Source organism: Engraulis encrasicolus, unplaced genomic scaffold, assembly GCF_034702125.1.
Source record: "Engraulis encrasicolus isolate BLACKSEA-1 unplaced genomic scaffold, IST_EnEncr_1.0 scaffold_84_np1212, whole genome shotgun sequence".
Taxonomy (NCBI): Eukaryota; Metazoa; Chordata; class Actinopteri; order Clupeiformes; family Engraulidae; genus Engraulis; species Engraulis encrasicolus.
The window spans coordinates 170,374-193,173 of NW_026946192.1; the positions used below are offsets into that span (position 1 = coordinate 170,374).

General features: G+C 43.6%; 1 protein-coding gene and 1 pseudogene across 1 annotated transcript in view; one reads left to right on the forward strand and one right to left on the reverse strand.

Annotated features, from left to right (window-relative positions):
• Positions 1 to 2,524: 2,524 nt before the first annotated feature.
• LOC134444914 (uncharacterized) lies at positions 2,525 to 4,362 on the forward strand (annotated as a pseudogene).
• A 5,201-nt stretch (positions 4,363 to 9,563) lies between these two features.
• LOC134444915 (verrucotoxin subunit beta-like) overlaps positions 9,564 to 22,800 on the reverse strand; it is a 42,281-nt gene continuing 29,044 nt past the window's right edge. The window contains exon 2 of the mRNA XM_063194093.1: positions 9,564 to 13,102. Within this exon, the coding sequence (XP_063050163.1) occupies positions 9,564 to 13,102 (3,539 nt within the window). The remainder of the gene's footprint in view (positions 13,103 to 22,800) is intronic.

Sequence of the window (22,800 nt, forward strand, 5' to 3'; positions counted from 1 at the left end):
TTGAACTATATGGCACATTTAAAATCAGACCCAATGACAAGTCAAGTCAATGCAACGGACATGAACCGACCATTACATTAAAATAACAGACTAAACAGTCTTTGGATGATTGAAGAGGCAGGAGAGATGACGAGGGGCCTCGATCCAGTAGCATTTATTTACTTCCCAATCTGCTCGTTAGCACCTGTTAACTTCATAACGATCGCGGACATTAATGGCGCTAATGTACATACTTTGAGCGAAAATTACAACGAAAATATCAACACAAACGTAACAGAATATCTTCCCATCAAAGATCAATAAAATAACAGAGAAATTAAAGTACAGAAACATCATTAAATAGTTTGTGACACGGAGGAAAAAAAACACAGCTTACCCCTTGCCAATCTTCCCGAAGTGAGGAAGAGTTCCGGGTGCCACACCAATTAACGCCCCATCAGAAACAATAGGTAACGATAAACCCATCCCAAGTGGTATCTACATTATAGCCCATATATTTTGAGAAGTTCACTAAGAGAAAATATAAAGGTTTATTTTTAGCACTACTACATCAAGTCGGTTTTATTTACAATTTCTTTACATGCACTGGTCAAGAATTGAAATTACGTTTAACACCAGGTTGAACAAATATGACACCTCCGACTTTCTGTTCGCACTCCGACCAGTCAAGTCAACCGACAAGTCAACTCGTAAAGTAACCGTTATGTATATTCATGCATTTCATTCGAAATCTTACCGACAGTTGAGTGATCGCTGCAGCGAAATCCATCCAGCGAAATCCATCCAGTCGTTTTAATAAGTCCCGCGCGGCGCTTGTGTTGTCATTCGGCAGCATGTAACTGACTTCAGAAACTTGAACAGCCAAAGGGGCGTTACTGTGAGGGCGGTCTAGTAAGGAGGAATGGGCGTAGCGGTATTAGCTGGACAAGACGCAGCTGGACCATATTGGTTCGGGCCCGCACTGACCAGAATGCGGGAGACGTCCACGCTGAGGAAGCAGGAGGATGAGGCTTTTAACTTGTGCCTGCCGCGCAAGCCAGCCCCTCGCCCCCAGTCATCCCATCAAGCCTTCGCCCCCCAAGCAAGAGGCAGACAGCCCGTGGGACCAACGTCAGAGGTCCAAGGAGCCCAGCCCAGCTCAGTGGCCTAAGCCATCTTTCGCCGCGGCGGCAGCAAAGACCAGGCATCAGCCCCAGCAGGGGGGCAAGAATACCCCCCGGCCCTGACACACCAAGCCCAAGGTCTCCTTCCTCTCCACCAGCACAGAAGAGGAGAAGGATAGGGGAAAGGTTCGAAACCTCTGCTGTTCCCCAGAGAGAAAATATGTGTCGCCAAGCACTTTCTGTTCTAAGCAAATTAAAAGGTCCACAGTCGCATCCAGGCCTAGGGCCGAGGGGGACTGTACCACAAAAAAATGTGTTCCCCCAAAAAAACACGAAAATTGGGTGTATTCCCCCCATAGCCCCACTAGGGGGCAGAACACTCTTTACAATAGGGAGCGCACGCTCAGAGAGACGCGTGACGTCATCTCTACGCGCCTCTAGGCGCTAGCCACGTCATCAAAGAGCGACATGTTAGGCTCATTCAGCGCTCAGAGGGGCCAGTGGCTCACAGTAACAGCCCACCCGTGGGTCTTAAATACTGTTACGAAGGGATACAGACTACAATTCGCCAAGAAACCTCCGAGATTCGGAGGGGTATTAATGTCAGTAGTCTACGGAGAGTCTGCTCGAGTGTTGAACGAAGAGATCTCGTCTCTTCTACACAAGGGAGCGATCAAAATAATACCGGAAGTAGAACGAGACCAGGGTTTCTACTCCAGATATTTTCTCATTCCAAAGAAGGGGAGCGCTTCACTTCGTCCAATACTGGACCTACGCGTGCTAAACAGGTACCTTCGCAAATACACATTCCGTATGTTGACACACAAGGTACTTTGTCAGTGGATTCGCCCCAACGATTGGTTTGTCACGATAGATGCGGCAGACAGGCTACTACCTTGCATAAATGATACTTCCAAAATACGGGATAATTGTCATCCAAACTTCACATAAATGTGAGTAAACAAAAGACAAAATGTATTTGGCCTGCTAAATACATAAAAATAGGGAAGGAGAGAATTGTCCTCATTTTCAACCAGAAGAGAGGAGAGTGCTTCGATACCGCACAATTGCGAATGGTCTGATGACCGAGGTAAACGCAATGATGAATAACGGCTTCTCTAGATGTCTAGGAGACAACAGATTGCACTTCACCATTTTCCCTCAATGTCTGTCATGAGACTGTTATTATAAGATTTAACTGTTTGTGAATGCTTAGGAGAGATAACTGACGTTTTTGTGATCGAAAATCGCGCATGGCCACAAATAGGCGCATTTATGGTTTCATGTTTAAGGACCTCATGGCGGGCCAGAAATTTGCTGCCCGCGGGCCGCAGTTGGCCCGCGGGCCGTTGTTTGGAGACCAGTGCTCTACGCCTTTGCACCCGTCGCCACCTAAACCGCAGAGTCAAAGTGACCAGCGCATGCGAGGTGGCCCTCCGATACTGGAGGGACCCAGCAGTACTGACCACAGGTGTACCCCTGGGGGGGGTGTCGTCGAGAATGACACTGACAACAGATGCCTCCCTACAGGGCTGGGGGCCACATTGGGGGGCAGGACAGTCAACGGCTTGTGGCCTCAACAGTTGAAGACAGAACACATAAACTATCTAGAACTTCTAGCAGTGTTCTGGGCTGTGAAACAATCACGTGTTAATAAAGACAGACAACACAACAGTGGTAGCTTATATCAATCGCCAGGGCGGCACGCGATCACTGAAGCTACACAGGCTAGCGAGACGACTGTTGCTCTGGTGCGGAGCACAGTTCCTGTCAGTTCGCGCAACTCATATACCAGGGGTACTGAACAGGGGCGCCGATCTCTTATCGAGAGGGAACCCCTTATACAGAGATTGGACTCTCCACCCTCAAGTAATAGCCCAGGTGTGGGAGAGGTTTGGACAGGCCACCGTAGATCTCTTCGCCTCGCGAGAAAACGCTCAGTGCCCTCTTTATTTTTCTCTAACAGACGGAAATGCACCGCTGGGTGTGGATGCGCTGGCTCACCAGTGGCCAAACGGCCTGCTATACGCATTCCCTCCCATCAGTCTAATATGCCCCACACTGGCCAGAAACAGGGAACAGGGCCATCCAAACAGTGGGTAGCGGAGATTGTGCAGATGTTGGAGGGCCCTCCGTGGCCCCTACCTCTTCGGAGAGACCTGGTCTCTCAGGCGAGAGGAGAAATTTATCACCCACATCCAGACAGACTGGCACTATGGGCTTGGCCCGTGAGAGGTGGAACTTAGACGCTGTAGGCCTACCCCCAGCTGTTATAGAAACAATACAGGGAGCTAGAGCTTCCTCTACCCAGAATCTATATGGCTGTAAATGGCGAGTGTTTGAGGCATGGTGTGCACAGAAGGACATCTTAGCTTTTCAGTGCTCAGTGGTAGAGCTTCTTAGTTTTCTACAAGACCTGTTGGAGAAGGGTAAGGCCTTCTCCACCATAAAGGTGTACCTAGCAGCTATCTCTGCTTGCCATGTAGGCTTTGGAGAGAAGTCAGCGGGACAGCACCCCTTAGTGTGTCGCTTCATGAGAGGCGCAAGACGCAAACGCCCGGTATCCAGACCGTTGGTCCCGCTGTGGGACTTAGCCTTAGTTCTGGACGCCCTATGCGCCCACCCCTTCGAACCTCTGGAGGAGGTGAGCTTTAAGTTTCTCTCTATCAAGACGGCCCTATTGGTAGCCTTGACCACGGCGAAACGAGTGAGTGAATTGCAGGCCTTCTCAGTGAAGCCCTCATGCTTACAATTTGCCAATGACTTTAAGAAGGTACGCCTTAGACCCAACCCGGGGTTTGTGCCTAAAGTGGTAGACTATGCTTATAAGTGTCAGACAGTGGAGTTGGAGACTTCAGAGGAAGGTCAAGAGCTCAACTGCTTGTGCCCGGTTAGAGCTCTAAGAATTTATATTCGGAGAACAGCTGAATTTAGGAGACACGATCAGCTGTTTATATCTTGGGCAACTCAGCACAGAGGCTTGCCTCTGTCAAAGCAGAGACTGACACATTGGATGGTGGAGTCTATAGCAACAGCCTATCAGAGTAAGGGCTCCTTAACCCCAGATGGCCTGAGAGCTCATTCAACCAGAGGCATGGCCACCTCTTGGGCACTATTCAGAGGTGTGTCAATAGGGGACCTATGTGATGCAGCGAACTGGGCCTCAGGGAACACGTTCGCCTGCTTCTATAGACTGGACGTCTTGGGGCCGTCCCTAGCTCACGCAGTCCTGGGAGTAGACTCAGCTGCGGTGATTTAAGCACCACGCCACGTCAGCGAGGGTATAGTAGACTCTACACTGGTGCGTGCAATACGGGAGTGGGCTATATCTCCCACAGTGAAACACCGAGCGAAGTTAGAAAAAGAACGTTAGGTTATGGCTATAACCCTCGGTTCTTTGATAACAGAGTGAGGTGTTTCACCTGTCTTTCCCTCCTTGCACGAGGTGTGAGGTGGGGAAGAAACCGTGAATGATGGAATTCCGGAGGGTCGACTGGGTATACCCTAGGGGGCGGAGCCCGAACGAGTCGACCTGTCTGTCTCCGACAGACGTAATGTCATAGAGCTTCCGTAAGTTGGTCACGCCCTAAGCGATTCCCATAGTGAAACACCTCACTCTGTTATCAAAGAACCGGGGGTTACGGTCGTAACCTTACGTTTTATACAGACTGGACGACACACTTGTGAAGTGGCGTAGGCGAAGGTTTGCGCTCTACCGAGTGCCCATTCTAGTTTGCGAATGTGTTGGTCGGGGTGTACGGGGTTGATAAGCAGCTCCCTGTAATGGGTTTTTGGAAATGGGGATGTCTGGGAGACGCTATCTTAACGCTGTCTTAACGAATCTCATGGAAAGGATGTCGAGTCGACTTGGGTCTTTTAGCGTTGCCCTCCGCGGGAACAAGTTTCAAATCTTCGCACTTTAAATCCCTTAGCGATCGGCCACACATTGATTCTTATCAAAACTACAGTAGCCGTGCGTAAGTGGAGAGGACAGTGCACACTCAAGGATGTTTAAAACGACAGCATCAGAGGAAGATTGGCGCGACGGTACCACTATTATCATGACTGCACAAACACACACGTCTTCGTTGGACAAAATTAACACCTCAGCACAACACAGCCTCAACGTCAACTGAACAGGACTCTACTGATTGAGCCGTGCCTGCGCCAGGCGCTGCCTGAAGAGACAAACAGGGCAGCAACGCATAGGCCTAATCTTCTATTAAGTTCAAGAAACACTTATTAACAAATACAAATTCATTTCAAACAACAATATTTTTAATGTCCATTTGTCCATGGCTTGTAAATTTCAGCGCAGCTTTCGGCTCTTAGCCTACATTGATTTGGTGCATTAATGTTTCCTCAAGTCGTGTTGCCGTCTTTCGCACGGACAACTTTGTCACAAATAAAGCATCTGGCTCTATTTGCATCCACACGAGCAAAGTTTAACCACACTTTAGATCTCAGCATGTCTATCAGGGCTGCAACTAGCTACAACTGCAACTTCATCTAACTGCAACTAGCTACAACCAAGTTAGACTACAACGTAGCCTCACCAACTGTCAGCTGTTCGAGTAAACGCTAGTACTTTTTGAATGATTGAAATGTCTTGTGCTCGTCCCGCCCACCCAGGCCCATCGGAGCCAATCACAAATGACAACTTCACCTGACCACATGGCTATTGGTTCACAGATTTACTATTGACACAGGGACTGTTGAAACGCACAACAGGTATCGAAATATGGCACCGATTTTTTTGTTTTGTTTTGATATTCGATACTATGTGGCTTTTCGGTCGGTGCCAGGACCAGACCGAAATTCAGTACGCAGCCCTAGACAGGGGGGAACTGAAAACAGATTATACAGACATCAACAACTTATTTGTCACATTTTATCAAAATCTTTATATCAGATAAACCTGCTCCTCAAGATATTAACACATTTCTTTCTACAGTGAAATGTCCAACATTATCACAGGATGAACAAGAACAAATTGGAAATTAAAGGGGCTATTCAGAAACTACAGAGCGGGAAATCTCCAGGGGAAGATAGACTTCCAGCAGAATTTTACAAGGCCTTTTCAGACCTCCTGGCCCCAAGACTACTGAACGTTTACAATAATGCCTTGTCTAGAGGATGTCTCCCAGATAGTATACAGACAGCTATAATAACTCTAATTCATAAAAAGGATAGGAATCCACAACTTTCTGGCAACTATCGCCCAGTGTCATTAATAAATGTTGATGCTAAGCTACTTGCAAAAATCTTAGCTACCAGATTAGAGGGATTATTGCCAAAATGTATCCACCCTGATCAAGTAGGTTTTATTAAGAATAGGACATCATCTGACAATCTTCGCAGGCTTCTTCATTTGATGTGGCAAGCTGGTAGGGAACCAGATGTAACTGTAGCTCTCTCATTAGATGCAGAGAAAGCATTCGACAGGGTGGAGTTTCCATACCTGTTTCAGACGCTGGAGAAATTTGGACTGGGAAATTCCTTCATTAACTGGATTAGGTTACTATATCACAATCCCAAGGCATCTGTTGTGACAAATGGCAGACAGTCTACTGCATTCCAGCTTCATAGAGGGACACGGCAGGGATGTCCCCTATCCCCACTGTTATTTGCCCTGGCCCTGGAACCACTGGCTATTGCCATTAGGCAAAATAACAATATAGTTGGTGTTACGAATGGGAGTGAAGAGCACAAATTGCTTTTGTATGCAGATGATATTTTGCTTCTGTGCAGGCGCCCGTCAACCACAGTATCTCATACTCTCACCTTGATCAACTCTTTTTCATTGATGTCTGGATACAAAATCAACTGGTCGAAGTCTGAGACTATGCCCCTATCTAAAGTTTGCCCCCCAACTGTCAGAAAGGGTTGGCAGTTTTCATGGCAGCCCTCTGGGCTTACATATCTGGGCATACAAATCACCCCACAACTAAATGACATCATGGATGTCAACCTCCTTCCCCTGATTCAGAAAATAGAACTCATACTCCAAAACTGGACTAAATTAGGCTTATCACTTCTGGGTAAGATAAATATTTTGAAGATGATAATAGTTCCTAAAGTTAATTATATAAGTAATATGCTACCATTAAACCTCCCACGTACTACTCTAACAAAATACAATAAAGCGGTGTATGGGTTTCTGTGGGCAGGTAAAAAAAAACATATGTAAACCAAACAAAACTGTATGCGGCCCCAGAAGATGGTGGCCTTGGTCTGCCTCATATAGCCTGGTATCACTATGCATTCTGTCTGAAGCAGTTATCTAAGATGTACATCCCTGCAGATATGGCTCCATCTTGGGTGTCTATTGAAGGGGCCCTTAACTATCCATACCCGGCACAGGCCGTTTTCACACAAACAAGTGGTAAGATTCCTCATGATAATCCATTACTGGCCTTTTCTCAGGAGAATTGGCAAGCTTCTCATGAACTCCTTAGCTTACACCCAAACTTTACTCTTCAAACGTCCATATGGCACAATAAATACCTCAAGATAGGTAAAAGGACATTCTCCTGGCCTGACTGGGTCAAGCTAGGAATTGTCTACATTGGAGATTTATTTGAGGGAGACACTTTCTTTTCCTTTGAACAACTAAGAGCAAAGTATGGTCTTCCAAATAAGGATTTTTGGAAATACCTACAGTTAAGAAGCTGTATTTTGTCACACTTTTGTCACCACTTGCACCTGCTACTGAATTACAAGCCAGAGTGGAACAAGAAAATGCTTTCTCAATTAAATCATCAGGCTTTTACAGGATGTTACGGAAATCCCAACCTCCAGGTTATGGGGGCCTAAAAAAATGCTGGACTTGGGAGAAATGATACCAGATGAAACATGAGGGAAAATAATCAAGTCATGGTACAACGTTTCAAGAGAAATGTAGACATGGTTGATGCGTTATAAAATTATCAATAGGATTTATTGGACCCCATCAAAAATGGCAAGGTTGGGGCTTAGAGACTCAGATGTGTGTTGGAGATGCAACACTGAGTCATGTCCCATGATAGATCCATTATGGTCTGAGATAGTGTCTTTTATCAACAACTTGCTGACCACTGCTCTGGTACGCCATCCTCTACTCTGTCTCTTAGGTGTGGTACCACAGGGGAACGGGTTAAATTCCCACCAATCCTCATGGTGTCGAATAGCTCTAATAACTGGTTGTAGGATAATATTACGCCATTGGAAAACACAAGTAGTTGTATCCATGGTGGAATGGTTTAACGAAATGTCCAAGATTGCCTCTTACGAGAAGCTGTGCTACAGAATGATAAACAAGGAGGATGTCTATGTGAAAATTTGGGGGCCTTATTTAGACATTCTACAGTAAGCCATAGGCCATACTTTTTCAGTTGTTTTTTCCCCTTCTTTCTCTGTCTTTCTTTTTTTTTGGGATATGTTAACATTCAGTGGTATACACAAGTATACAGTTACACTCATTTTCATACAGATATGCTGTACAGTGTTTAGCTTTGTTAGTCTGTGTCTGTCTGTAGTCCTCCCTGTTCACCTGTGGTTGTTCAGTGTGTGTCTTGTTCCATGTATTTGTGGAAAAAATAAAATGTAAATTACAAAAAAAGATAAATAAACAAATTAATGATTTGAATAGTTCAAAATGTGAGCAATGCATCTAGAAGTCATAAAATTTAAACATTATTGATGGAACTATGGAAAAAAAACAAGCTTTTCATGATATTCTAATTACGTATATGGCCAGGACATGTAAATACATGTCTTGAGTGTCAACACTGTAGAGAGATGTGTTCTAAACTCATTTTGGGTATGCATTGTATTGATCAATAAATTATCATTTCTATCACTTTATTAAGTATTGTTCAACAAACGATACACAGTGTTTAGTGTTTCATAATACAGTACATCTGGGTCTTTACCAATTTAGTAACAAGCATATTGTAGCGCCAAGCGGTAGCCACTTCAAAAGGATGACGGGAGGTAGCAGATACAATTTACCGGTTTCTTTATTACCTGCCCTTTCACAGTCTAAACCTGGGCAAAAGGAGGTGTCCACCCAAAAACAATAAACACTACACTTCAGTAATCTCAAAACACTCCCACCCACACTAGCACACGTATATCCTCAATTTAGTTTTCCTCAGCTCTGATTAACAGTTCAAACGTTATCGATCCCTTATCAATAACCCCGCCCCTTATCAATACCCGTCCTATCTAATTCCTTAATTATTCCCGCCCGGACACCTCCCCAAAATCAAAACCCACCCCAAAACTGATTGGCACACACAAAATTCTAGAAGACACATGAGGGAGTGGGGAACAACATTCACGCGCACAGACATTCACTCACCTTCACCATTCCCACATACAGATAGACAGAGAGGGAATCCTATAGGGAAACACACACACACAGTCCACTCCAGGAGGCTCGACGCTACAATATAATGAGAAGCTCTACGTAAAAAGTTACAAGTAATCAATTATCTTGAATGGACATGTTGGCATTACTTCTGTAGTGATTTTCTCTACCACTTGCTGCACGAGAATAGCATCCTCTCTTACATCGTGTAACTCTTGGATGCGCTGGTGAAATCCAGGTTTGGCCTCCTGTTTCTGTGACTCTATTAGCAAGTCAATGTAGTCTGGAGTAGACAAAGGATCTGGCCGGAGTGCAATCTCCTTCAGATCCTGCAAACATTCCGTTATATTTTCCATCACTTCTACCACCTTCCTCTGCACTTGGCGATGTTCCTCTTCCAAATCGGACACAATTTTTTCTGTGTTTTTCATCTCTCTCATTGCTTCTTCATATTTATCTTTCAAGTCCTGGTGTATCCTTTTCTCTTCCTCAAGTGTAATTTCCCATCTGTAATCATTGTTGAAATGAACACTCCACACACATTTCCCTGGACAAACTGTACATTTTCCATTTGCCATCACAGAACAGTTACCTTTGTCTGTATCATGTGATGTGGAGCAGGGGTAGTGGCAAGTAAAGTTGCATGTATGGCAGTTGGTGACGAATTTTCCCGTTTCAGTGGGAACATGTTGAGATTTCTTAATCTCTAGTACAGATTCAAAGTCCTCGTTTTGCTTCATTTGTTTCTTGTGGTTGTCCAGTTCAGTTTGCCTGGCATTCATTTCCTCCATGATTGATGACTCCTTTCCGATGAGTTGCTGTACTTCCTTAAGAACTTCCTCCAAATGGTTACGTTTTTGGAGAACTTGCTTTGTCAGCGTCAGACTCTGGGTTTCCATTGTGCCTAGCTGAGTGAAGAACCTATGCATACTGTCCTGCCCTATTTGCCAGTACATGTAATCAAAGTCTACCTCACCATTGCTGCATCCTGTGTTGTTTGCAAAGAGAACAGAGTTGTTAAACTTGAAATGGACAGGGATCCCATCTGCTTGTGTGGCACATGGAATGTTGGCCTCTTTGATGGCTTCCAGTACAGGCGGATGTTGATTGTCAGCAAAAGTGACCAGAGTGATGATGTTGTTGACAATGTTCTTCCCAAAAACGGAGAGGATGGAGTTGAAGATATATCTCTGTGTTGATGTTAGACGGGCTAAAGCAGCTTGCACTACAAAACACACTGCATCAATTGAATCAATGCTATTACTATGCAAGAAAAACTGTCTTATTCTTTCTTTGATCTCCTCGTCTTGTTTGATTCCTCTGGTGTTCCCAATCCCTGGGGTATCAATGATTGTGATTGAATAAGGAATTTGGAAATCATCTTCATGATGAATCTGATAGGCTGTCACCTCTGAAGTCTGACTGTGTGCTTGTGATTTATGGTTCTCTTCATCTATCAGTTTATATCTCCAGTTGTCTTTCCAGTCAACACCCAGTATGTAGTTGGCCATGGCATTGATGAGGGTCGTTTTGCCAGATCCAGTGACACCAACAAGCATGATGGTTTTGTTTGAAGGGTTGTTGACCTGACCTGGTCCTGTTTTCATCTTTAACAGATATACTGGTGGGGTACCTGGGAGGACAGTAAGCTTATCTTTATGTGGTGTTTGTTTCATCGTTTTAATCTTTATTTCTTGACTAGGTTTGCTCATTACTTCATCAGCATCTGTACACATCCTAATGCAGTATGTGGTATTCGATTTCAGGTTCTTCAAAGTAAATATGTTCACATTCTCTCTGGTGTGATCTTTGTGCCAATCACTGTTTTCCTCCTTATACTCAATGATGTACTGTTTAAGATCTTCATACTGTTCTGGAGATGACCAGGTCAATGTGATGGAGTTTGCCTTCACTTGTGTTACTTTAACGTTGATTGGTGGGCTAAGGGCTTTGGTTACAGCAGTAACAACATCACTGCTGACAGCATAGCCGCGTTTACCGACAGCTGTGACTCTGATCTCATGCTCAGTCTCTGGCTTCAGTCCTGACAAAAGCACTGTTCCATGAATCTCCTGTACAGGGTAAGATGTCCATTCAGTCTCCTGTTTCTTTCTGAACTCGACTCGATACTCTACTGTGGCAGAATCTGGGCCTGATACCCCAACTGATAATCTGTCACATGAACTATCACAAGTAGTTGGAGAGGCAGGTTTGGATGGAGGGGTGAATGGGACAGGCTTGTCACTCCCATCTTCATATAAGAATATGCAGGCTCCAGGATAACGCTCATTGTGTTTGGATGCAACTATGAATTTGGTGTCATCACTGTTGGCCAGCTTCATCAACTTTCCAAACAGTTGTAACTGTTTCTTCATGTTTTGTCTTGTATCAGCATAGAGCCAGTCTGTATTTCTGATTTGTGGAGTATCAGAATCTGGGCTTTGACTCATCATCCCTGCTGGTGAAAGGAAATGTGATTGTTTCATGAGGCTTCTATCAGGCTGTTCTATAGAGGTAAATGTGAAGCTGACAATATTTGTGATGTCTAAATCAGACAAAAGGTCATCCAAGTTGTCCTCAATTTTTGCTCCTAGCTTCTGAAGCTGCTTAAGGAGGGAATTCACTGTGTCTGATTCATTTTCCTTCTGGGTTAGCCACTGATCCAGATCTTTGCTGTTGAAAGGCGATTTCTCATGAGCCTTAAGGATGTCTTCAAGGGCACTCTCCTCTTTCCCACCCCCTCGGATAGAGGGGAGCACTGACCCGAGCTTCTGCACAAACTCCAGCTTGTACTGATGGCAGTTTTGCATAAAAGTCTCAATTTTCTCCTCCATGGCATTGAATGTTGCTGCTGTGTCCTTCAGTAGGTCATTGCATTTCATCTCTGTCTCGTTTAAATGCTCTATTACTTCTGATGAGCGTTCGATGAGACTGGTGCTGATGTCTCTTTGTAGTTTTGCAGCTTTTGAGTCCAGCTTCACCAGAGGGTACAGCCACACCTTGACTGGAACAGCATCCTCTCCATTTTTTCCAATAAGTGTTGGTAGATCTTTGTAATAATCCACAGCCTCCCTTAATGATGATGGGTTACTGGGTAGCTGTACGTCACCATGGAAAGTACAACAAAAATTTTCCACAGCAGATTTCTCTCTTTTGTCCATGTCAAAAGATGCATCTGCATTTATTTTGAGAAATTTCAACTTATCCATCAACAGTTTGGCCTCCCCCTCTACTTGTTTCTTGTCTTCGTTGTTGGAAGATTCTCTGTCAAACATGAAGTAAGCACTGGCCCCGTACAAGATGGCTGTGACAACATGTGTGGCTGTATCATCTTCAAAAACGTTGGGATGGGAGACCTGCCCACGGCCAACATGAGACATTGACAAAGCTTCAAACTTTGTTGTTGTTTTGTACTGGAGAGTGAGCCGCTGTTGTTTATGAGATTTCTTTGTGTCTTGGAAGTATTTAGCTGATCCTGCCACGTCCACCAGCCCTCCAAGGAGACTTAGTTTCAGAGATCCAGATACATTCAATGAATTTGACTTCTCATCAATTGAGTCTGATGCCGTGATATTGAATTCTGTATTTTGTTGTTGGTGTTCCTCAGTATTGTTCTTCAGCTCCTCACGTTTCCACAGTGTTACACCTGTAGATTAATCAATAGTTGGTAATGCTACAACAATTGAACAAATCTCCACACACTTGCATGTCAAAATATTCTGCAAATATTTCTAGGTGTTCCTTAGACATCCAAGAGAAAGCTTTTACCCCTTCGCACAAAGCCTATGTTAAAACCTTAATGTCCCTAAAATTGTAATGACCAAGTACTAACCTGTCAGCAATATCATAGCAATTGTGTTATAATGTATTTGAATATTTTCAGCAATGAGTGAATCGGCCCATCGGTGCAGAGGCTACATGAGGTGGTACCCCTCCGAGTTACAGACAATTTTATCAAGGGAGGGGGTGTCAATTTTGTTAAGCCACCGTTTTTCTGCTAATTTCTCAAGGCCATAGCGTGACAAATATAGAAGGCTTACATGTTGCATACTGTTATACAAATGTTCATGTTTGCACTAGATATTCCCACACCTACACAGAAGTGCCTTTAAGTGTAACTTGCAGGTTAAACACCACTAAATCTCATTTTAAGAACCTCAATACAATAATTTGAATGTGAGATGTTAAAAAAAAATTGAGGAAACATTGTAAAAAATAACTGCAGCTTCTTTTAAACACAATTAGAACCTGACGCTGATAGAGGGAGTCCCTGCGCTCTAGAGACAAGTGAAGATCTAAGCACTGCAGAGAATAGGTCAGATTCTAATAATACCTTTCTAGACCTACAATTTCAACAAGTTAAATGGCCTTATACAGTGACAGTATCCACCAGATATCCCCTTGTCCGTTTTATCATTAAAAAAGCGCTTAAGTGCCTGTGAACATTTCGTCCATGTCAATACGCCGCAGCACCACCAGAGGGTGTGCCAGACGATTTTGGGTGGCACTTCATTTGGCTATAGAATAACATTGTTAACCTAATAGAATGTCTGATTGATATAAACTCTAAATATTATTTGTGCATATAGCATATTTAATATTATATTTTCGTTTTTCCCCCCTCATTGTGGAGATTATCGGTCGCAGCCAGACTTGTGGTTTGGGTAGGAGGTGTAACCAAAAAAAAATCACCCTCCCCATCACAGAGCCTATAGGCTATTCATCACACTGTCAACAAGCCTTTTTATTGCCCCAAATCCCTCACATTTCGTTTGCACAGTATGTCAAGATTGTCATTGATCCACGTCGTGTCAATTAGGCTATTAGCCTACTGTACTTCTTCTGGAGTTTATTCCCCTGCACACTGCTGTGCTGTAGCCCAGAAGCTTTGGACTTTATGTTGCTTCACTTTTGCTTCACTTTTGTTGAATTATATATACATATGGTGCATTCCCCAGGGTTGGGAGATGGGATGTTTCTGACCTCCTACTTGCTGAAATGCATTGGAACGCCTGTTGAAGCGGAATGTTCAAGTCGCGAGCTGGGGCAAAAGCGAAGCAAACCGACTTCGTCCCATTGACAACGTGATGTCATCACAGCAATGGCAGCGCACGGGAATAGTTTATGTTGCACATTACTCAGCAATCATCATTCTATGGACAAATAGAGTTTATTTGGACAGGTTGCAAAACCACCCGTTAACTTTTCTAAGGTATAGTTATATTGGCATTGCCTCTTTCAAAGATGAAATGCTGCTAAATGAAAAAAACGCATGGTGCTGTTTACACCTCATTGTTTACATTGCTGACGTCTTTGAGAAGTGGATATGTATTTTTGTCCCTCCATGTTTGTAGTTTGGTTAGCTTGCTGGTTGGCTCCTTGTTGCCTATTGGGAAGGTCCTACCTCTGGGGAATGCACCATTAAACCGTACCTGTGCCTATAGGCCAGGGGTCCCTAAACTAAGGCCAGGGGGCCGGATGCGGCCCGCCAAACCCCTTTCACTGGCCATACACCTCTCTGCACTTCACCATGTGAACTGTTCCAAAGAAGCAATTCAAATATATTTTTTAAACATTTTATTCTATTTATCAACAGCCCTTCCAACAGTTCAATTTTCACTAACCTAGTGTGAATTACCAGAAGTTTCTCATCTCACTGTAATATCAACAGGCCTACCATTTCTATTGTATCAGTCATAAACTGTCAATCAACATATTTTTCTAATCTTTCCTTGCTATTTTACATGGTTAATAGAAATTAAAAGGAATACCTGTGGTATTTCAAATTGAAAAACATGTTAAGTACTGTAAGAACCCAAAACGTAATAACTGCCCATAACGTAATAACTGCACGTAATAATTTGGGCCAATTTGAAACGTAATAAAACCCATAATGTAATAACTTGCCCATAACGTAATAACACTTCCCTTCCCATAATGTAATAACGTTCTGCCCATAACGTAATAAGTTATTACGTTATGGGCAGGTTATTACATTATGGGCCTTACTCTAAAAAAAAGCGTTGATAATGTAATAACGGTGCCCATAACGTAATAACTGCCAGTAATGTAATCATTTGGGCCCATTTGAAACATAAAAAAGCCAATAACGTTAAATAGCAACAATGTTAAATGTGTAGCCAAGTGTTTTAAATTAACATTAGCTAAGGTTGGTTGACAGGTATTGCTAACCATGCTAATAATACTAAATTGTTAACTATCTAAATTTTATTCAGTAAATAAAATGTAACTAGAAGCACTCAGAGAGCGCAGACTTTCGCCAAGGATGCTGCTTGATCCATTTGACAATGTTACAACCTAAGTCTTTCTGCCTTGTTTTTGTGGAGTCCCCGCAATTTCTGGTCACTACGGGGCGTCAAGATAGTGACGAATCTTTTGAAAAGTCCTGCTTCCAGTTTGCGATCCGGTCCAGAATTGAATCACTTGTTCCTTGGGTCATTACTAACAACTCCACAAGGTTTCGTCAAATTAGTTTATTCGTTTTTGAGCTATCCTGCAGACAGAATCTTTAAAGAAGTCCTGGTTCCGGTTTGTGATCCGGATCACCCCCAGAATTTAATCACTTGTTCCTTGGGTCATTATCAACAAACCCACAAAGTTTTGTCCAAAAATGTTTAGTTTTTGAGTTATGCTGCTGACAAACAGACAGACAAACCAACGCGACCGAAAACATTACCTCCTTGGTGGAGGTAAATAGCTAATGTTGTTTTTATGCCCTGATGGAAAAGAGATATAGGGACTGTGACAATGTAGTTTAATGATGATATTAAACTACCAATTATGGTAATATTGCTTATTATGTTATGTTAATGTGATATAATTAAATATATATGTCTAAACTGAAGCAGGTTAGCTGATATGATTACTATACAAACTATCTTAAAAATGCTAATTATGGTACAAAATGAACTGATTAAGTACAAATTTAGTCTTACTCAACAAAAGTAGGTTAACAAACATACTAATAAGGTTAATTATTTTAAGATGTTTTATTGGACTGTCTGTTAGGCTATTTCACTGTTTTCCATGTTATATGCAGTAGCTCAGAGTAGATGGTTTATGCTAAATATGCTAGCACTCAGCACACACAGCATTTTTATCATTTTCTGTGGGAATGCAGTCTAGTTATAACTTGGGAAATTCCATGCTGCCTTGTCCAATCTTTCCAATGTGAAAGACCTCATGGAAACACTATACTTGTGTGCAGTTTGTACCATTTTACCAAATTAAATTAACTCATGACAACATCTGAACATCAAATATTATCTTATTGCGATGCATTGTCAAATACATTTCCTGTAGATTTATTTGAAATAGGCCTATATTTTACATTTGAGATTGAAGTTGATTAAGAGAATAGATTCATTAGAATCGAGGGGGCTGTTTTCCAGCAGGGGCCATTTTACTATTTTGCTTGAAAATAAAAATAGAACACACTGAAAAGAGTCCTCACAGGAAGCACAAGAGTCCTCATAGGAAGCACAAGTCCCTTTTCAGTTTTTGTGGGTATATCAAACACATACCTGCCAACCTTTAAAAAAAAAAATTGAGTAGCAACTTATGGCAATTCACGGCGCAACAACTTGGCATGGCAAAGCAACGGGGTCGCCGGCGGGCCCATCTGAGAGGCTACTTTGTTTTGCATAGTCTGCCCTACACCTAGGGTTGCCAAATGTCAACAGGGAAGATATGAGACACTTCATTCAGGCAGGGGGGTCCTCCCCCAGAAAAAAATGCTTTTCTTAGATGCAATTTCCTGCATTTTAATGCATTTTAGCATAACATCCCGTGTATCTGGTAAATAGTTTATCTTGCTCTTCACAGTACTTTGAACTACCATAATGTATTAAACTTTCATGAAAGATTTTTTTTTTTTCACACCATACCACCAATAAAATGCTATGATATAGTGTGCTGGAGGCCTCTAAATTAACTTTACTGATCACCAGCCAATATGGCTGTTAATCTTACTAGTCAAACATACCACCAGTCTGGCTAGTAGGCCTAAGTGGCTATTAAGTTATCCTATGTACCAGCCAAACAGAGCATTTGGTCACTTGGGGGGTGTTGGAGCTGGAATTGAGTATGAAATTGAAGCATTTGCTGATTATTTTTTTGGCTAGGTACATGTAGGAAAATTTATAATTTGATTATAAAATACAGAGGCATTTCAGTGATTTTTATGAACAAAAAGTTGAATTTAATGATTCTTACATCATCTCCCCCAATATTAATAAATGGTGATGTTGTCACCTACTGTGAAGAAGCATCAGCAGTAGAGAAAAAGATAAAGACAAGTGTTATCTAAGCTAGGATAATATCAGGTTAATATTATTACGTTGGGGGCTAACATCAAAATCAAACTTTCTGCATTCATTCAGTACAAAATGCGTCATGTAGTGGCTCTACTGAGGGACGGGGGCTAATGGCCAATGCTCTTGGAACTACGTGATTACGGATAGTAGTCGTGGAGTGATGCATATTTGGTATGACGCACGACCTGTGTTACACCTGTTCACAGAATGGGCCATGACTCAGGGGGGAACAGTATCCCTATACGGTGTCATGGTAGGTTACGGATGTAGACCTACTCCGAGCACAACCGTTAGAACTATCGCTTTATGCTCCCGAGTAAAATGATCCGGCGCAAAGGGAAACCGAATTTAGTTTGCTGCTAATCTGCTAATTTATAGCGCGGTCATCGACACATTTTCTCATTCGGAAGTAATCTCGTGTCGGTCCAATATCAAAACAAGCAACAACATATTGCCGTCAAATACGGCGAAACATTGGGTGAATCATTACGACAGACCTCGGCCTTTATTTATTTTCATAAGTTTAGGGATTTAGCAACTGGACGCAATTCACTATTCCCCTACAGGCTACCTTTCTCAAAGTCCATTTACCTTTGAAGCGGTGATTTTGACGGTGCTCACTTGTAAAACTACAGCGACAGTACCAAGATGGATAATACATGACGACAGGAGGAGGACACTTGTTTCAGAGATTATAGGAGTACATTAACCAGTCTCTCTGCTTGTGTGATTAGATTTCGAAGCAAACTTTCTGTCGGCAGCTGATGCCTCGACTCGAGAGGAGCGCAGCATAACAAATGAAGACATCCAAAACTAGTTCTAGCGCTCTGATTGGTCAATATTCCCCCCACACGTTGCTGGCCAATGGAAAGGCCAGCGCGAGACAATTGCAAGCAGAGCCATGTCTACGGCTCTGTCTGGTTGCAAGTCTACAGAGCAATTTATAAGGGCCCATGAACACACTTTGCTATTGGTTTTTCGCGTATTTTGAAGTGACAGCGCCGTAGTTTGATGTCAAAATCCGTATCTGCTACACAAAATGCGTAATGGTCGGCAGGTATGCAAACAGTTCGGTCCGGTCCGACGTATTCAGACCTAAAGGTCTTGTCCGGGGTTCCTGTCACTGTGATTGTTATTATTATTACCTTCGCCAGAAGGTTATGTTTTGACCGCTGTGTATTTATTACCTTCGCCAGAAGGTTATGTTTTGCCCGCCGTGTATTTATTTGTGAATATGTCTGTTTGTCTGTTTGTTTGTACTTCGTCTAACTCAGTCAAAACTGAGCCGATTTTTATGAAATTTTGTGGGATGATTGGTCATGACCCAAGGAAGAAACGATTAGTTTTTGGGGCTGATCGGGTCAAAGGTCAAGGTCAAAATGTTTGTTTGTACTTTGTATAACTCAGACAGAACTGAGCCGATTTTTATGAAATTTAGTGGGATGATTGGTCATGACCCAAGGAACAATTGATTACTTTTTGGGACTGATTGGGTCAAAGGTCAAAGGTCAAGGTCATGAAAAGGTCAAAAACGTGCATTGAGCCGATTTTTATGAAATTTAGTGGGATGATTGGTCATGACCCAAGGAACAATCGATTACTTTTTGGGAGTGATTGGGTCAAAGGTCAAAGGTCCAGGTCAAGGTCAAGAAAAGGTCAAAAACGTAAATTGAGCCGATTTTTATGAAATTTAGTGGGATGATTGGTCATGACCCAAGGAACAATCGATTACTTTTTGGGAGTGATTGGGTCAAAGGTCAAAGGTCCAGGTCAAGGTCACGAAAAGGTCAAAAACGTAAATTGAGCCGATTTTTATGAAATTTAGTGGGATGATTGGTCATGACCCAAGGAACAATCGATTACTTTTTGGGAGTGGTTGGGTCAAAGGTCATGGTCAGGTCATGGTCACGAAAAGGTCAAAAACGTAAATTGAGCCGATTTTTATGAAATTTAGTGGGATGATTGGTCATGACCCAAGGAACAATCAATTACTTTTTGGGAGTGATTGGGTCAAAGGTCAAGGTCACGAAAAGGTCAAAACGTAAATTGAGCCGATTTTTATGACATTTAGTGGGATGATTGGTCATGACCCAAGGAACAACCGATTACTTTTTGGGAGTGATTGGGTCAAAGGTCAAAGGTCACAAAAAGGTCAAAAACGTTTTTCTTTGCCAAGCACTATATGCCAGAAGAACGTGTGCATGCTGAATTGAATAAGAGGTCAAGACTGGGCCAAAAATGTAATATTACGATATTCTGGTCCGATTTCAATGAAACTAACACCAAAATTTGGAGAATGTTATGCCCCACACTTTGAAGATGGCCAGAACAAAATAAGTGGCGTAGGCGAAGGTTTGCGCTCTACCGAGTGCCCATTCTAGTTTGTGAATATGTTTGTCTGTTTGTTTGTTTGTTTGTACTTCGTATAACTCACGATTGTCCTGGTGGGACTGCCATTGTGAATGCTGCCAGCAAGGGGACAGACATTAACACCTCTGGATCACCCTACACACCTACCACTGACTTCACTCCCAGCACAGCACCCCCTCCTCCATCACACTTTGACCCTGCCATGAGCTCTCCTCACCCCCACACAACCTCTGAATGCTCAACAGCAACGACCCCACCCCCTGTGAACTCGCCTCCCCCCTTGATGAATCATCAGCCGGAAGAACTCTCACCATTCTACCCTCCCCCAAATCTCACCTCTGAACCAGCCCCCACCAGCACAGTATCACCTGGAGAAGACAGAACACACTCAATACACACACCCCCACCCCTGCAAAACCAGCAACCCCCCAATGTCACAGCTGAACAGGTCACAATCACACTTAAGAGGCTCAAAGTTAAGGCATCTGGCCCTGATGGTGTCTGTGCCAAATTACTGAAAACCTGTGCTGAGGAGCTAGGCCGGCCACTACAGTTCATTTTCAACAGAAGCCTAGAGGAGGGAAAAGTCCCTACACAGTGGAAGACATCCTGTCTCATCCCAGTTCCCAAAAAGCCACATCCCAAAGAGCTGAACGATTTCAGACCAGTTGCCCTCACCTCACACATAATGAAGACTTTTGAACGTGTGCTGTTGACCAACTTACTGAAGCCCCAGGTCCAACATGCTCTTGATCCCCTGCAGTTTGCCTATCAGGAGAGTGTGGGAGTTGAGGATGCTATCCTGTATCTGCTACACAGGGTGCATTCTCACCTGGACAAGAGAGACATGGCTGTGAGAATCATGTTCTTTGATTTCTCAAGTGCCTTTAACACCATCCAGCCACTCATGCTGAAGGACAAACTGCTGCGAATGGGAGTGGAAACAGGACTGGTGACATGGATAACTGACTACCTCACTGGGAGGCCCCAGTTCGTCAGGCTCGGCGACCATACATCCCAGACTGTAGTCAGTAACACGGGCGCGCCACAAGGGACGGTGCTCTCTCCCCTGTTTTGTTCACCCTGTACACCTCCGACTTCAGCTACAACACAGAGACCTGTCACATGCAGAAGTTCTCTGATGACACTGCTATTGTGGAGTGCATCAAGGATGGACAGGAAGGAGAGTACAGGGAACTGGTGGAGAACTTTGTCAGATGGTGCCAGGATAATCAGCTACAGCTGAATGCCACCAAAACAAAGGAGATGGTGGTCGACTTCAGAAGGACCTCCCCGCCACTGGTGCCTGTCTCTATTGAGGGAGAGACAGTGGAGACAGTTGACACCTACAAGTACCTAGGTGTACACCTGGACAACAAACTGGACTGGGCTGCCAATTCAGATGCTCTGTACAAGAAAGGACAGAGCAGGCTTTACTTCCTAAGGAAGCTCAGATCCTTCAACGTCTGCAACAGGCTCCTGCTGATGTTTTACCAGTCTGTCATGGCAAGTGTCCTTACCTATGCTATCGCCTGTTGGGGAGGTAGTATTAGGAAGAGGGACGCGGGGCGCCTTGACAGGCTGGTGAGGAAAGCTAGGTCTGTGGTGGGCATGGAATTGGAGGACCTCACTACAACAGCCGAAAACAGGACACTGAGCAGACTGGACTCCATACTGGAAAATGACAGACACCCCCTGCACCCGCTTCTGGCCAACCAGAGGAGCGTGTTCAGCTACAGACTCCGGGCCTTCCCCTGCCGTACAGACAGACTACGGAAGTCATTTGTTCCTAGGGCCATCCAGCTCTTCAACACCACACAGAAAGACACAATGAAAGAGATTGTCATTGGTGACTGGACTGCCTAAACCACCCCCACCCCCTCCCGATTTTTTATCTCTACTGAACAGCTACACTTCACCCAACAACCCCACCCCACCCCCATGGAGCAAGCGCCTGCACTACCTTGGACACTTTAAGGGACTGCTCAACACAGGACAATAAACTCACCACACCCCACCTCAGCTACCTCACCTATCCCCTGGGATAGCATCTGTGAACTTTTTAATTCTGCAATTTTATTCTTACTGGACTATCTCAACCACTGGAAAAGCTACTGTGAACTGCCTTATTTTCATTTTTTATTATTTTTATTTTTTAACTGAGGGACTTCTACAATGCACAATCATTAGAACTACTTTGGCTCTTTTATGTGTACTGAACACTTTTATCTTGACTTTTTGTGTATATGTATGCAACATGATGCCCTACAAGGACCTTGTGTGTGTGTGTGTGTGTGTGTGTGTGTGTGTGTGTGTGTGTGTGTGTGTGTGTGTGTGTGTGTGTGTGTGTGTGTGACAATGTGTGTGTGTTGGGGGGGGGAGAGGATGTGTGTGTGTGAGAGAGGGGGGGAGAGGGAAGGAGGGAGGGAGGGAGAGAGAGAGAGTGTGTGTGGCGATATACTTTTACTGTAATGTGCATTTATGTGTATATGTTCTTTGTGTATGTTTGGATTTGTGTATTTATGTAAGCTGACAGACACCTTAATTTCCTTCGGGATCAATAAAAGTACTCTACTCTACTCTACTCTACTCTAACTCAGACAGAACTGAGACGATTTTTATGAAATTTAGTGGGATG